We start from the raw sequence: 15,623 nt of genomic DNA, 5'->3' as shown, positions 1-15,623 counted from the left end.
CAAGCGAATGAAAATCCCACCTAACAAATGCAAATAGCAATGAGATCAAGAGACTTTGGCCTGGTCTACACTATGCGTTTAAATCGATTTAAAGAGAGTTAAATCGATTTAACGCTGTACCCGTCCACACTACAACACTCTTTATATCGATATAAAGGGCTCTTTAAATCGATTTCTGTACTCCACCCCGACGAGAGGAGTAGCGCTAAATTTTGATATTAACGTATCGGATTATGGGTTAGTGTGGATGGAAATCAATGTTATTGGCCTCCGGGCGGTATCCCACAGTGCACCCACTGACCGCTCTGGACAGCAATCTGAACTCGGATGCAGCGGGCAGGTAAACAGGAAAAGCCCCGCGAACTTTTGAATTACATTTCCTGTTTGCCCAGCGTGGAGCTCTGATCAGCACGGGTGGCGATGCAGTCTCAAATCCAAAAAGAGCTCCAGCATGGACCGTACGGGAGATACTAGATCTGATCGCTGTATGGGAGACAAATCTGTTGTATCAGAGCTCCGTTACAGAACACAAATGCCAAAGCGTTTGAAAAAAAATCTCCAGGATACACAAGCGCTGCGTGACAAGCGTAACGGGAAGCCAGAGACTCAAATGGACGCTCATGGATGGAGGGGGTACTGAGGACTCCAGCTATCCCACAGTCCACAGCAGTCTCTGAAAAGTATTTGCATTCTTGGCTGAGCTCCCAATGTCTGTAGGTTCAAACACAGTGTCTGGCGTGGTTCAGGGAACAGCTTCCTCAGTTTCTTTCCCCCCCCCCACCACGTGAAAGAAAAGGGAAAAAATCATTTCTTGACTACTTTCAATGTCACCCTATGTGTACTGAATGCTGCTGGTAGACGCGATGCTGCAGCAGTGAAGAGCAGTATCCGCTCCTCTCCCTCTCCCCTCCCGGTGGTAGACGGTGCAATAGGACTGTATCCGTTCATCGATGATATCTAACATGTGACATCGAGGCCAACATTGCTGGTGGGGACTCCCAGTAGATAGGACAGACGGCTAATAACCAGCTTCATCATAGCAACTGGGGCTTCAGCCCCCTCCCTTTCCTGTGTAAAGAAAAGATTCTGTACTGCCTGGACTGTCATAGCAGAGCATGCTGGGCTCCTCTCCCCCACACCGCTTAATGTCCTGCCTGGACTATCATCGCGCCGGGAGGCTGCCTCCCCCTCATTTTATGTCACTAAAAGTCTCACTCAGTGTTTCTTATTCCTGCATTCTTTATTACTTCATGACACAAATGGGGGACACTGCCACGGTAGCCCAGGAAGGTTGGGGAGGAGGGAAGCAACGGTGGGTTGTTGCAGGGGCACCCCTGTGAATACTGACACGGAGCAGCTGTGCTCTGATACACTGGTCCTCTAATACTTCAACCCAGAATTCCAAGGGGCGGGGGAGACTGCGGGAACTATGGGATAGCTACGGAAGAGCTACCCACAATGCAACGCTTCAGAAATCAACGTTAGCCTCGGACTATGGACGCACAACGCCGAATTACTGTGCCTAGTGTGGCTGCATGAAATCGAATTTATATTATCAGTTTTATAAAACCGATTTTAGCTAATTCGATATTATCCCGTAGTGTAGACGTGGCCTTAGTTTCTAAAGATGAAATGGACTGAAAAGTAATGAGAAAAAGCAGAAAGGTGCAATTATTATAAACGAATAAAGGACAGACATTTGGGGCAGAAAAATTTTACCCTTCCTAAAACAATAAACTTCAACTTCTTCTTTATGCAGACAGATTACAGCCAAGGATTCAACTCCTCGGTGTATTAAATGGTTGGAAAGAATTACCTAAAGCTGTTAGTATTTTCCCACATCCCATATATAGAAAATTGGGAAGCTAATTCACACCACTTTCCTTATGTCCGTGTTTATACCTCATTAACACGCATCAGTCAAAAAAAAAAAAAAAAACAAAAAAAAACCCACCAAACCACTTTAGTGCAATAACATAATGGGTGAGATTTACTGCATTAACTTTTCACTGTGAACAATAAAAGCTTTCTATTGCATTCATGCACAAAGCATTTCCAGAAGCATTAGTCACTTTTCAAAGAACCCTTAATTTTGAAGTCGTCCTATGAGTGTGCTATAAATTGCTGATATTTTTATTAATCTCCAAGAACATACCCTGAGGGTTGGCTTCATGACATATATTTAAATGTTCGACACCTTAGAATTATTTCTGCTACAGAGAATCAATTGCATTATAAAGGCTCCTGTAACCAGGCTGTTCCGAACACTGTAAGAGGCAAGTCTCAAAAACAATTATTTACTCAGCCGGCCACTTAAAATTCCTCCTTTTAAGGAAATAATAGTAGTTATTATTATTTTATTAGGAAGAAAAGTGATAGTGTTGCTTTGATTTTACTGAGAAAAAAAAATGTACTTTTGGCTTATTCACACTATTCACAGCTTTGAAAAGTATTATCTACAGATGCATAATGTGCACAGCCGCTCATTTAGACCACATAATGGACTTGGATATCTAATAAGGCCAGATACACTCAGTCATGATGATTGAAATGCCCACATTCCATTCAAGGTCTAAAATTCCTGGATTGTAGCACTATCTAGTAAAGAAATGGGCCATACTGTGGAATTTCAATGTTATTAAGAAAGTCATCCAAATCAAACAAAACAACCATAATATCAATGTTCCAGGACCTGTGCCAACTACTAGTTCAGTTCTCAGTGGAATTAAAAAGGACCTAGCCAAAATCTTCAGAATTGTCTAGTGATTTTGGATGCCTCAATTTTTTTCATGCCCAACTTGAGATCTCTTAGGGTCTGTCTACACTGCAATTAAACACCAGCAGATGGCCCATGTCAGCTGATGTGGGCTTGTGGGTCACGAGCTGTGAGGCTGTATAACTGTGGTGTAGACATTCTGGTTCAGGGTGGCGTCCGGGCTCTGGGATCTTCTCCTGTTGTGGGATCCCAGAGCCTGGAATCCAGCCCGAGTGTGAACATCTACACTGCTATTTTATAGCCCCATGGCTGAGCCCCAGAAGCCTGAGTCAGCTGACATGGCCCAATCATGGGTCTTTAATTGCAGTGTAGACAGACCCTTTAAAGAGCCTAGTTTTCAGGGGTGGTTGCTGATCACTTTCTGAAAATATAGTATGTCAAGTTGGGCACCGAAAATGGAGGCAAACAAAAACAGTAGTCATTTTTGAAAATCTTGGGTCATTAGCTTTAACCTATAGCAGTCTAACTGCTTTGAGAGCTGCATTCTCAAGAGACCTCATCTCTCATTGCTCCAGTCTATCATCATCTTCATTTGGAAGAAAGGGGGCTGCTAGCAGAGCATTATCCCTAAAGGGCTTTTTCCTTTGCAACTCACAGTTTTCCCTTTGGTGCAACACAGATCAGATTATTTTTTAAAACTTCTGGCACATTGCTTAGATTCATCTATTTATGCAAGTCTTTTGAGCAAAGGTAGGTTAATAAACAAATCCTAATTGTTTTGTGGTTAGGGCCAAGCAGGTGTCCTTTTCTCATGGACAAATTACCGGTATTATTCATTGAATTATACTTTTTAAATGATGTATTTAATTCTTGCTTAAATTATTGTAACGTATGTAGAGCTTGGTATAAGCTGTAAAACAAGAAATAAATCTAGGTACAGTATATTTAATGATCTACCTACCTACCTACCTATCTCCATATTATATCCTTTATTGTTAAGAATGCTAGTATTGAAGAACAACACATAAGGAAGGTAATAAGAAGTACAACATCAAAGAACTTCACATATTTTTAATGCATCGTTTTATTTTTTTACTGGAGTAAACCAGGTCAGTGCACAATTTTCTTTATTTTTCCTGTTCTCAGAACCTTCAACATCCCTGTAGGGTATGCAGTCAAAATACAGGTGCAGTCAACTAAAAAGGAAGCAATCTGTCCATTCTGCACAGGGGGTTTGGTATATTTCTAAACGGAGGAGGAAGTCAAAACTTGTAAGTACAAAAAATGATTGATCGAGCACAAGGGAGAAAAAAAAAGTATCCATTTTCCTTTCCCTCCCTGCAGTTAAGAATAAAGATGTAATTGCCAACAGCAAAACTTCACAAATACTTGAAACACCAGTGAATGCTAACAAACCACTACTTCCCTGCATTAATGCAGAGTACAGAGCACACTCCTACAACACTATATCCTTTCCAGCAGATTTAACAAGATTTCATGTTACTCTTATCCTGAAACACTTATCCTGAAATTTCCTCTAACCCACCTCTTCCAATAATGTCAGAAATTTAATTTTATAAGTTAATAATACTATTTGTTAGGATTTTTCAAGCCTATTGACTAAGGAAGAACCTGCCTGGTGAAGTGGTAGAATGCTCAGACACTTGCATCGTTTAAACTCAGCAAAGCACAAAGACAATAAACTGAAGGAAATAAATCCTGCACTGGCAGGGAGATGGCCAGAGTGCAGTAATGTGGCTTTTCAGTCAGTTATGTCTAATTTTATTAACTTAATTTTTTTAATTTGAGCTGTTGAAATTGAGTGCAATGGCAATTTTTGTCCTGCAAAAAGGAATTTGTTTCACTTTTACCCCACCTGGAATACTTACTTTTCCATCTGTGGCTGGCTGACTTCTTATCTTTATGGGAAGGCTTTATTTTCATTTCTTTCCTGTTGTGCCATAATGACTAAGGGCTTACTTATTCCTCTGGCATCTCTTAGACTTCTTTCTCCTCGGTCTTTCGTCTCTCTCAGACAACCATGTGCCAGATACATTGCACTCAAATGCTAGTATCATAATGATTGGTAATAGAACACGGAAACTTTTAACTCTAAACCACTAGCTCAAATTCAAACGGTATAAGACTCACGTTTCAAAAAAGCTTCTAAATTTAGAAGAGCAGTTTTTAAGACTGCCCATTATTATCAGTTTTCTTACTCACAAAAGTAATTTCCAGTAAGTTGGTTGCCAAAACTCATTTCAACTATTAAATCATTTGCAATTAGGTGTTGGTAATGTTTCTTTCACGATGACAGATTTTCCTGCAACTCTGAAATCCTCCTCCAGTTTCCAAGCCACTTCCTAGGCCTCTGGATTAGCAATCAAGTCATTTTCTGAATATACATACTAAAAACATACAATCATAGAATATCAGGATTGGAAGGGACCTTGGGAGATCATCTAGTCCAAGCCCCTGCTCAAAGCAGACCAATCTCCAGACAGAATTTTGCCCCAAATGGTCCCTCAAGGATTGAACTCACAACCCTAGGTTTAGCAGGCCAATGCTCAAACTGCTCAGCTATCCCCTGCATGACACAAGAGCTGTTGCTATGCTATAAGCAATAGTCACTGGCACTAGACAGGTGAGTTATTTTAAAGTCCAGATTCAGCATCGGCTTTTTAAAGAGCCTATTTTGTCGAATTTGTGACAGGTTTTATTCAGTATTTGTGTCTCAGAAGTCTTCAGGTCCCCCCTGGTTCTTCTTTGATAAATGGAAGAGACAAATTCAATCCTCATTCTACATGAGAAACCCCAGTCCCACTGACATCAGTGGCAACATGATGGAGTATACAGGTCTTCTAGGCACAATCTGGAATAAGCCTCAAAAGCTCTGCTGTACCCTATCCCAGTAAAAAAATGAAGAGTCCTTGTGGCACCTTAGAGACTAACAAATTTATGTGGGCATAAGCCTTCGTGGGCTTGAACCCACTTCATCAGATGCATGAAGTAAAAGATACAGGAGCATATATAAATACATGAAAGGAGGTGGGGTGCTTCACATCTGATTGAAGTGGGTTCTAGCCCACGGAAGCTTATGCCCAAATAAATTTGTTAGTCTCTAAGGTGCCACAAGGACTCGTTTTTTTTTTTTGCTAATACAGACTAACACGGCTACCACTGAAACCTATCCCAGTAGTGTCCCTGAGAGCAGGCTCAGCTGAACCAGGGTATGGCCTATAGATTCAGGGGTTAATTCCCAGCCAGAGGCAGCTCAAGGATGGAACTAACAGATGGGATTTGATTAGGTGCAGTGGAGCCTGTTTAAAGTCAGCACCTGGGTATCTCTCAGGATGTAGTGTTAGCACAGACCGATGCACCACTTAACTCCTCAAAATAAGGCTAAAGTGGCGCATAGCTCTTGTGCTCACCCACTACACAGGGATGAATTTTAGCTTCAGAAGGTTGTGCTAACTAGAAACCAAGCCAGGGAGATGTGCGGAAACATAGGAGTTGTCCTATTTGGTTTTCACTTTTTGTTTGTATTAATAGTATGTATTTATTGTGTGCTTATTGTTTATTAAACTGCATAGAAGAAAATGGAGAGAGAGACTTTTGCCCAGGTAAGAGAAGTGTGGATTAAAACAAAACACCTACAATAAAACCTAGAACTATTTTAAGTATTTACAAAACACACGTACCACAACCACAAAAACACTCCAGTGCATGTACCTATCTCCCCCTGGAGAGAAGATGAGAGAGAATATGAACCCACATAACAGATGTTAGTCCTGTCACTTAATGCACTACTGGAAGGTACTCAGACACTAAAGCGACAAGGGTGGTATAAGATAATTTATGCAGAATGGAACAGAATATAGAATAGTATTCATGCTAGAAACAAAGTAAAGTTCCTAAATTTATTATAGATGAGTTACTATAACCCGTACAATATGCTGATCTCCATCTAGTGTTGTGGTTTATTAATTCTAAGTGGGCTGATCTGTTCTGAGAGTTTGACCCAGCCAAAAGGAATGCAAAAATGCACTTGAAGACATTTCACAAATGATCAAATATCTGACAGCCACAAAACCGCAGTCCTAAGCTGAAAGACTGAGATTCTTCCCTCAGACATATCAAAATTATGACATGTCTCAAAATTCTGCCTTTACCATGGAAAAAGGTTTAAAAAAATGTACTGTGAGATAATTAAGTCTTTAAGTAATGGATTAATTTATGATGTAAAAGCATACACATAACAGCTTTGTTCGGTACAATTTTCATAGTCATCTGTGGTATTTTTAAATGAATTGGTACTGCTGGAAAAAGATAACACTAGTACATGAGTCACTTTAAAATCCAACTCTTTTTAATGTAATTAGGAGAGTTACCACGACACCCCTACAAACAGCTCACAAGATTCTTTGGCAGATCTCATTCAGAACTTATCTCTTGCTTTAAAATTCTCCATAGACTTACTCCAGCCTACTTCAAAGACCCTGGCCAAGACTTTCAAAACCAAGAGTCTAAAGTGAGGCACCTATGTCAATATTTAGACACCTACCAAGTGACTTGATTTTCAAGAAGTGGTGAGTACCTCACAGCACTCACAGAAATAGGTGGTCCCTGTGACACTGATTCAGTTCAATTATTTAGGAGTTTAAATGAGAACTTAGGAGTACAACTTTAGGCACTTGGGCTTGACAGTCTTGGTCCTTTTCTCCAATCTTTCCTTCATCTTCTTGGCTCACTTAGCACCCACCTCCTTCCTTGTCCCTGTTACTCAATCTGACTACTGTTAGTAGGCACGCCTTCTGCAGCTCTTTCTCATTGGAAAAACATTTTCTGCATCACTGTATCTCCAATCTCTTTTCAAATCTCAGCTAAGAACTATCCACTAACAGGACATAATGTACATTTCCTTCAGTCCCTGCAAGATTCCACAGAGTCTGTGAGCCCCTTCTATTTGTCAAGTGCTTCTACCTTAGGCTAGGACAGATGTTGTACATACTTGTATATGCCATTCCTAGCTATGCTGTAACCATATGTTGGATTTTCAAATTGATCTGTCCAGCTAATAGCAATCTTAAGGGGGAAAAAAGATTATTATTAATCTTAGCATTGATCTGGCCCAAAGTTGGGTACATCTCTTCTGATTATGGACAGGTTTGTTTATGTGCCAATAAGGACGATGATTTTGGAGTGTGCAGCTGGATAATTCCGGGAAATAGTAAGAGGGTACTGAAGCTCTTCACCTTTAAATAAATATGGCCTAGATTTGTAGTAGACCTGCCATCTAGCAGCTGTACAATTACATAAATGTATAGATTCAATCCAGCTACTACTGGACAAAGACCTGGATCCCTTTTTGGCAGTGTTGGTTGAGAGCCTAGGCCGTGAACAGTCATCGAGAATGAACTTCCTTCCACCCCTAAAGATAAATCCTGCCAGGTAAAAGGTGAGACAGGGCAATGTGGGAACACTTCCACCACTATTGTCCATACTGTTCCTGTTCTGTGGATAATTAGAGGTCTTCAGTTATCAATCAAGTCAGCAGCTATTTCACTTACACAAAAAATGGTGAAGGGGAAAAAACTAATAAGCTTTTAGGCTATAGAAAACATGATGTTCAAAATTACTTGCCAGCGAACATCCCTTTAATAAAAACGTTTATACTATGTGACAAATGATTAATACCCTGTACCTTTTTCTGCTCCACTTTTGTCATTCTTTTCAAGTAGGAGGTAGTGAGGACTTTCAGGGAGGAAGGGCAAAATCCCAACTTGGATCAGTGAAGGAACAACAATCACTCCAAATAAGTAGGGCCAACGAGATTCCTACAAACAGATGCAAACATGACATTTAGTAAGGTTTTCCTTTAGTGAAGCCAAGATGAAAAATAGCTTTGAGGAAGCAAGCTGTGCCTTTTGAGATAACTTTATGAAATGGACATTGTAATACTTCTTCCATTTCAGTTTAGCCAGTGATTTGAGCACAGTCTCTGTGCGTGGGGAGAAGAGGAGGGGGGGAAAAGAGGAAGCGGGAATATAAAAAAATCAACTGAGCATCCGTGAAACATAAGAGTTGGGAGGGGAGCTGGGGAAAGGCTTGGGATAGGTTAAATATATGGCATGCTTTTGCTTTCCTTTAATATTACAAACCACAACCAAAATGACTCAATATTAACCAAGTAAAACTGGCCACAATGAAACCAAACTACCATATCACTTGTCAGCTTTAGGAAGTAGTATAGTATTACAGTGGTTAGATAGTTACAGATGGCTGCTCATGGCATCTTAGTCCTATCTACTTGTTTAAAAATCATTCAGACTGGTTACAACACATTCAACACCTCATAGAAATGACAAAAATTATATTTAGGAAAAATTCTACTTTTCCAATGCATTTTCTTTATTTCTAGTAATCAGAGCATGGGGCTCAGAATGGGGTACTTCTTACTTCAATTTAGGCACCGGACTCAATCTCAATCTCTGTGCCATGTGTAAAATCAAGATAATACTGTAGCAAATTGGTGAGTGACCAGAATTTCATGGTTGCCACTACGCTGCACACTGTGACCATTCCGAACTTCACTGGCCCTAGAAGTGCACCTTAGATCCTCCTGCTTCAAAACACCAAGATGCTCATTGAGTTCAGTGAGGTCCAGATTTCACCCTCCTAAACCTCTACTATTTTAGCTAAAAGGAAATTTTACCTTAGCAGTATTAGCTTTCCATATATAGTTGAGCAGTTCTAATGCCATCCAGTAGATGGCACATAAACACAATTCCTCGTAACCCTTACCCTTCTCTTCACTTACCTTGGAGCAGGGGACCCCAACGCGGTGCCAGTGGGCACCATGGCACCCACCGAGGCATTTAAGTGCACCCGCATACTGTCGGGTGGACGAGCATCCGCCGAAATGCTGCTGTCAAGCTGCGTCATCCAGAGGCGTCGCCGAAATTTCGGCAGGAACGCCTATTGATGTTGCCGCTTGTCAGTGGAATTTCAGCGGATGCTCGTCTGCCGCCATGGTCTTCCATGGCTTGTCGTCTGGCGCCTGCCAGACAAAAAAAGCTGGGGACCACTGGGTCATGATCTGTCTATGTTCTATGAAATATTATTTATTATCATAGTTATCTAGCTCTAGCACAAGAGCACAGCACTAATAAGACAGTAGATTTTTGAATTATAGCAATACAGGATATTATTTAGATATTTTTGCATTTAGAAAACATTATTTTCTAAAAGAAATGGTTCAAATGGTAGGAATACAGGATCACTATTCTCTCTCTCTTTGACCTAAAATTGTTAAAGGGAAAAATGAAGTTATCAATAAAATAGCATTCCTCCCTGCAACTCAAGAGAACCTGTTTTGATTTTTTTCAGTCACTTCTTTGCTCTCTTTTTTAAAATACAGTAAAACGTATAAGGGATTATATTTTTCTTTTTGTCTCTTTTTAAAACTGAGGGGGAAAAAACAGAGGAGCAAAGTAATTGAAAACCTTTTAATCTAACCTGCGCTTCCAAGTTTATTTATAACTCATTGGCAGAGTGAATAAGAAATGTGCCTTAATTCTAACATTATGATTTTATTACATTTAAACAACATTATGCATGCATGACATTCACCAAGAGTTAGAAAAATGATCACATGCTACTTTATCTTGGACTTTCCCTAGTAATAAGGCTCGTAATTTCAGACTGTATTATATAAGCCATTATGAACTGACAGTCTGTGACTATTAAACATTGCAGCTATTAAAATATATTTGTTACAGTCAGTTACATTATTTTAAAGGCATTTTTACTGTAGTTTCAGTGAAATTCTTTAAAGATTACTTGACAAACTATAAAACAGGAATAACATCACACAAAATGGAAAATTCCTCTATTACACTGCACTTGAAGAAATAAACTAAAAGATCATGAATACAGAAATGTTTTCCTTCCATCACCAGTCTAGGGACTTGTATGACACTCATCACTGTAGTATCTGAGCACTTCCATGTTATCAATGGAGATCTCATTGCCACAGGAAATCACTAAAGCCAGGACCTGAGCAAGATTCAAAAAGGGACTGGGCGTTTATATGGATAAGAACAATAATATTCAGAGTTACCATCATTAATGTTAATAAACATTTTGGGGTAAGGACTATTAAATCTCATGCTTCAGGAATTAAGCCAATCTCTAACTATTAGAAACCAGGATGAGACTATGTGGAAGTCAGATTACCCCACATCTGCCTATTGCATAGTTCCTACTCCTTCTGAAGCATCTGGTGCTGGCCACTGTCAGAGGCATGGCGTTGGACCAGGTGGATCTCAGGTCTGATCCCGTCTGGCAATTTTTATATTTCTAATTGAGCACCCATGCAAGGGCAGAATTGTCTAAATTCATCTGAGGAAATGGGATGGGATAACTAGTAATAATGGAATGAAACTTAGCAAAGGAAAATGTAAACTGGCCACTGGGGAGGGGGAAAGCCTAAGAATGAAATCTATCAGACTGCAGTAACGCCAGAAGAAAAGTGTCCTATCAGTAGGATCACTTAAGCCTGGACATGACAAGTGTGACAAAGTTCCTCCTCTACCTTGGTGGGTCCTGCGCTTATTGGCGGATTTGTTCACCTCAGTGATCTTCCCTTCTTGTGGAACCCACAGTCTGGGTCAGCTCCTCCTGTGTCTGATCAGAAGTTGGGAGGTTTGGGGGGAACTCGGGCCTGCCCTTTACTCCAAGGTTCCAGCCCAGGGCCCTGTGGATCGCAGCTGTCTATAGGTGCCTCCTGTAACAGCTGCATGACAGCTACAACTCCCTGGGCTACTTCCCTGGCCTCCTCCAAACACCTTCTTTATCTCACCACAGGACCTTCCTCCTGGTGGCTGATAACGCTTGTCCTCCTCAATCCTCCAGCAGTACACGCTCTCACTCTCAGCTCATTGCCTTCTTGCTCCCAGCTCCTCACACATGCTCCCTCTCCTCTGGCTCCTCCCTCCCTGACTGGAGTGAGCTCCTTTTTAAACCCAGGTGCCCTGATTAGTCTGCCTTGATTGGCTGCAGGCATTCTAATTAAAGTAGCTATATCCACTGCCTTCTAGAAAGATCATAATTGGCTCCACGTGCCTTGATTAACCTGGAGCAACTGCCATTTGGTTACCAGAGTACTAGGGATTTGTTTAGCCTGGGGCTACCATACCTGTTACTCAGTACTTTACTGTAGCCATCTGGCCTTGCCCCATCACACAAGCCATATGAGAAAACAATCTGCACAGGGATTGCTGTATGGAAGAGTCCTATATTGGCAAGGAGCTAGACAAAATGGCCTAGAAAGCCTTCACATCTCTAATTTCTATCAATATAATCAGGGATTAATGCTGTTGTCCATAACATTTCCTAGAAATATAATTTTAAAAGAAAGTGGAAATCTTGCACACCAAACTCAGGTCCTCTGGGTTCAATATTAGACTCTTTGGGTATGTCTATAGTACGAAATTGATTTGAACTTATTCTATTCGCATTTTCAGAAGCGATTTTATACATTCAGTGTTCTGTGTCCCCACTAAAAAGCGCATGAATTCAGTGGAGTGCATCCACAGTACTGAGGCTAGCATCGAATGATGGAGCAGTGCATTGTACGAAGCTATCCCACAGTTCTCGCAGTCGCCGCTGTCCATTGGAATTATGGGTTAAGCTCTCCGTGTATGGTGGGACAAAAACTTTCTCGCGGATGTTTCTGGGTGTGTGCCATCACTTGTTCCTCCCTCTATGAAAGCGACAGCAGATGCCATCCTGCCAGCAGACAGTGCAGTACAGTGCACCCACCTTGCATGTCCTCTCGTCTTTCTATCTAATCTTTTATTTAACCATTTCCTGTCTTTTTTTGGCTACCGTGAACCGAGCAGCACAGCTTCCGCCACAAACTCTGCTCTCGCATCACAAGCTAATTTTTCCATGTTGTCTGTCCTGGGCTCGTGTGCAAGCTACAGAAGGCAACGATTCCCCAACGTTTTTCAGCCATCATGAACTGAGCTGCACAGCTTCATCTACAAACTCTGCTCATGCTTCTGCCACAAACTCTGCTCTCCCGCTCTTGCGGCTCTAACGAGCTTCCCGACTCTGTGGAAGCTACAGAAGACAACCATTTACCACCTTTTATTGGCCATCTTGAACCAAACAGCTCTCCTACGTTTTGCATCCTTTCCCCAGGATTACCCGTGCAGGCGCCATAGCGCGGTAAGCATGGAGCCTGCTTAGATCTCCACTGCAGTTTTGACCACTGTAAATACTTCGCACATTATCCAGAAGTATGTGCAGTATCTGCAAAACCAGGTGAGGAAGCGATGACAGTGTGATTACTATACTACTGAGGACAATGACACAGACGTTCCTAGAAGCACGGCATGTGGTGATTGGGAGATCATGGTGGCATTGGGCCAGGTGCATACTGTGGAACGCCGATTCTGGGCTCGGTAACGAAGCACAGACTGGTGGGACTGCATAGTGTGCAGGTCTGGTTTAATTCCCAGTGGCTGCGAAACTTTCGTATGCATAGGGCTATTTTCATGGAACTTTGTGACTTGCTGTCCCCTGCCCTGAAGTGCAAGATAGCAAAATGAGAGCAGCCCTCATAGTTGAGAAGCGAGTGGTAATAGCCCTCTAGAAGCTTGCAACGCCCGGCAGCTACCGGTCAATCAGGAATCAGTTTGGAGTGGGCAAATCTATTGTAGGGGCTGCTGTACTGCAAGTAGCCAATGCAATCATTGACCAGCTGCTATCAAGGGTAGTGACTCTGGGAAATGTGCAGATCATTGTGGATGGCTTTAATGCACTGGGGTTCCCTAACTGCGGCAGGGTGAAGACGGAACGTATATCCCTATCTTGGCACCAGCACACCGTGGCAGCCAGTACATAAACCGCAAGGGGTAATTTTCCATGGTGCTGCAAGCACTGGTGGATCACAAGGGACATTTCACCGACATCAACGTGGGATGGCCAGGAAAGGCATATGATGCTCAGATCTTTAGGAACTCTGGTCTGTTTGAACAGCTGCAGGAAGGGACTTACTTCCCAGACCAGAAAATAACGGTTGGAGATGTTGAAATGCCTATAGTTATTCTTGGGGACCCAGCCTACCCTTCAATGCCATGGCTCATGAAGCCATACACAGGCAGCCTGGACAGTAGTAAGGAGCAGTTCAACTATAGGCTGAGCAAGTGCAGAATGGTGGTAGAATGTGCTTTGGGACAATTGAAAGCTCGCTGGCGCAGTTTACTGACTTGGTTAGATCTCAGCGCAACCAATATTCCAATTGTAATTGCTGCTTGTTGTGTGCTCCACAATATCTGTGAGAGTAAGGGGGAGACATTTATGGTGGGGTGGGAGGTTGAGGCAACTTGCCTGGTGGCCAATTTTGCACAGCCAGACAACAGGACGATTAGAAGAGCACACAGCAGGGTGCGCTGCGCATCAGAGAAGCTTTGAAAGCCAGTTTCATAACTGGCCAGGGTATGGTGTGACAGTTGTATTTGTTTCTCTTGAAGTTATCCACTGCCTATATATATGAAAGGAAATAAAGTCAAAATTGTTTAAAAACTGTTCTTTATTATTTATTACACAAGACATTGATAGAAATCAGAAGGTAGGCTGGGAAGGGAAGGTATTGGGTTAGGGAGGTGGAGGAGAAGGGAAGGACAAGTCCAGAAACCAAATCAAAAGTTCAGATATGGCAGCTTTCTGCTGCTTGGGCGATCCTCTGGGGTTGAGTGTGAGGGTCCCTGTAGCCTCCCCCTTGTGTTCTTGGGCATCTGGGTGAGGAGGCTATGGAACTTGGGGAGGAGGAAGGGCGGTTACACGGGGCTGCAGCATGGTCTGTGGTCTTGCTGCCTTTCCTGCATTAGGTCCACCATTCAGCAGGGATGTCAGTTTGCTCCCCCATGAGCTTGACCATAGCATCCTGCCTGCTCTCATCGTGTGCGCCCTTCCTCTCTTCATGCTCCTGTAGTGCTTTATGGGACTCCGCAATTGTCTGCCTCCACGCATTCAGCTAGACCCTATCAGTGCAGGAGGACTGCATGAGCTCAACGAACATGTCATCCCAAGTTCGTTTTTTCCACTTTCTCATCTGGATCAGTCTCTGGGATGGAGTAGATAGGGACCACATTGAAACATCTGCACCCGTGGGAGAAGAAAAAGAGAGGGTAGTATTTTAAAAAATACATTTCAGAGAACAACGGGGACACTTTGGTGTGAGTAAGCCATCACACATGGCCAGGCATCAGAATTCAGCTTGCAGGCAGCCTAGGGGCATGCGGGGTTCTGCTTCTTCTACATTCATTTCAATGCTTTCAAACAGCTGGGCCCCCTTTCCCATAGCAAGCAATGCCTAGTGCGTTTGCCATATAAAAGGAGGGTCTGTGGGCTCTCTGGGATGATTGCTTCACACAACACGCCCTCCCGCCCCGCCGATCACATGGCTCCGATCAGGCTCTCACTCACCAGAAGTACCTTCTCCAGGGACATGGTCCAGGAGCCCACCTTGCGAGTGGGGGGAGGCTATTGACTCCAGTGTTAAGAATAGTTCCTGGGTAGGGGGGACAACGGATTCCACACTTGCTGCCTGTGCACTGTCCTCTTCCTCTTCATCCTCCAATGACTCTTCCTCCTCGCTCCGTGCAACTCCCCCCTTGCATGTGTCCATGGACAGTGGTGGGGTAGTGGTGGTGTCACCCCCCCCCCCCATAATTGCATGCAGCTCATGGTAGAAGCGGAATGTACGGGGCTGTGACCCAGAGCGCTCGTTCACTTCCCTAGCTTTTTGGTATGCTTGCCCGAGCTCCTTGATTTTTGTATGAAACTGCTCTGTGTCCCTGGAGTAGCCTCTTTCCAGCATGGCCCTGGAGACTTT

At 42.7% G+C, this 15,623-nt stretch overlaps 1 protein-coding gene across 3 annotated transcripts in view; it reads right to left on the bottom strand.

Moving 5' to 3' along the window:
• The window catches only part of SLC2A9 (solute carrier family 2 member 9), a 229,315-nt gene that overhangs the window by 117,108 nt on the left and 96,584 nt on the right, over positions 1-15,623 (bottom strand). For all 3 annotated transcript variants that reach the window (XM_075066595.1, XM_032775770.2, XM_032775771.2), the window contains one exon: positions 8,421-8,553. In XM_075066595.1, the coding sequence (XP_074922696.1) occupies positions 8,421-8,553 (133 nt within the window). The remainder of the gene's footprint in view (positions 1-8,420; positions 8,554-15,623) is intronic.

Source organism: Chelonoidis abingdonii, chromosome 5 (assembly GCF_003597395.2).
Source record: "Chelonoidis abingdonii isolate Lonesome George chromosome 5, CheloAbing_2.0, whole genome shotgun sequence".
NCBI lineage: Eukaryota > Metazoa > Chordata > Testudines > Testudinidae > Chelonoidis > Chelonoidis abingdonii.
Note: the sequence above shows the minus strand (reverse complement) of the source record. Positions and strands in the feature narration are given on the sequence as shown.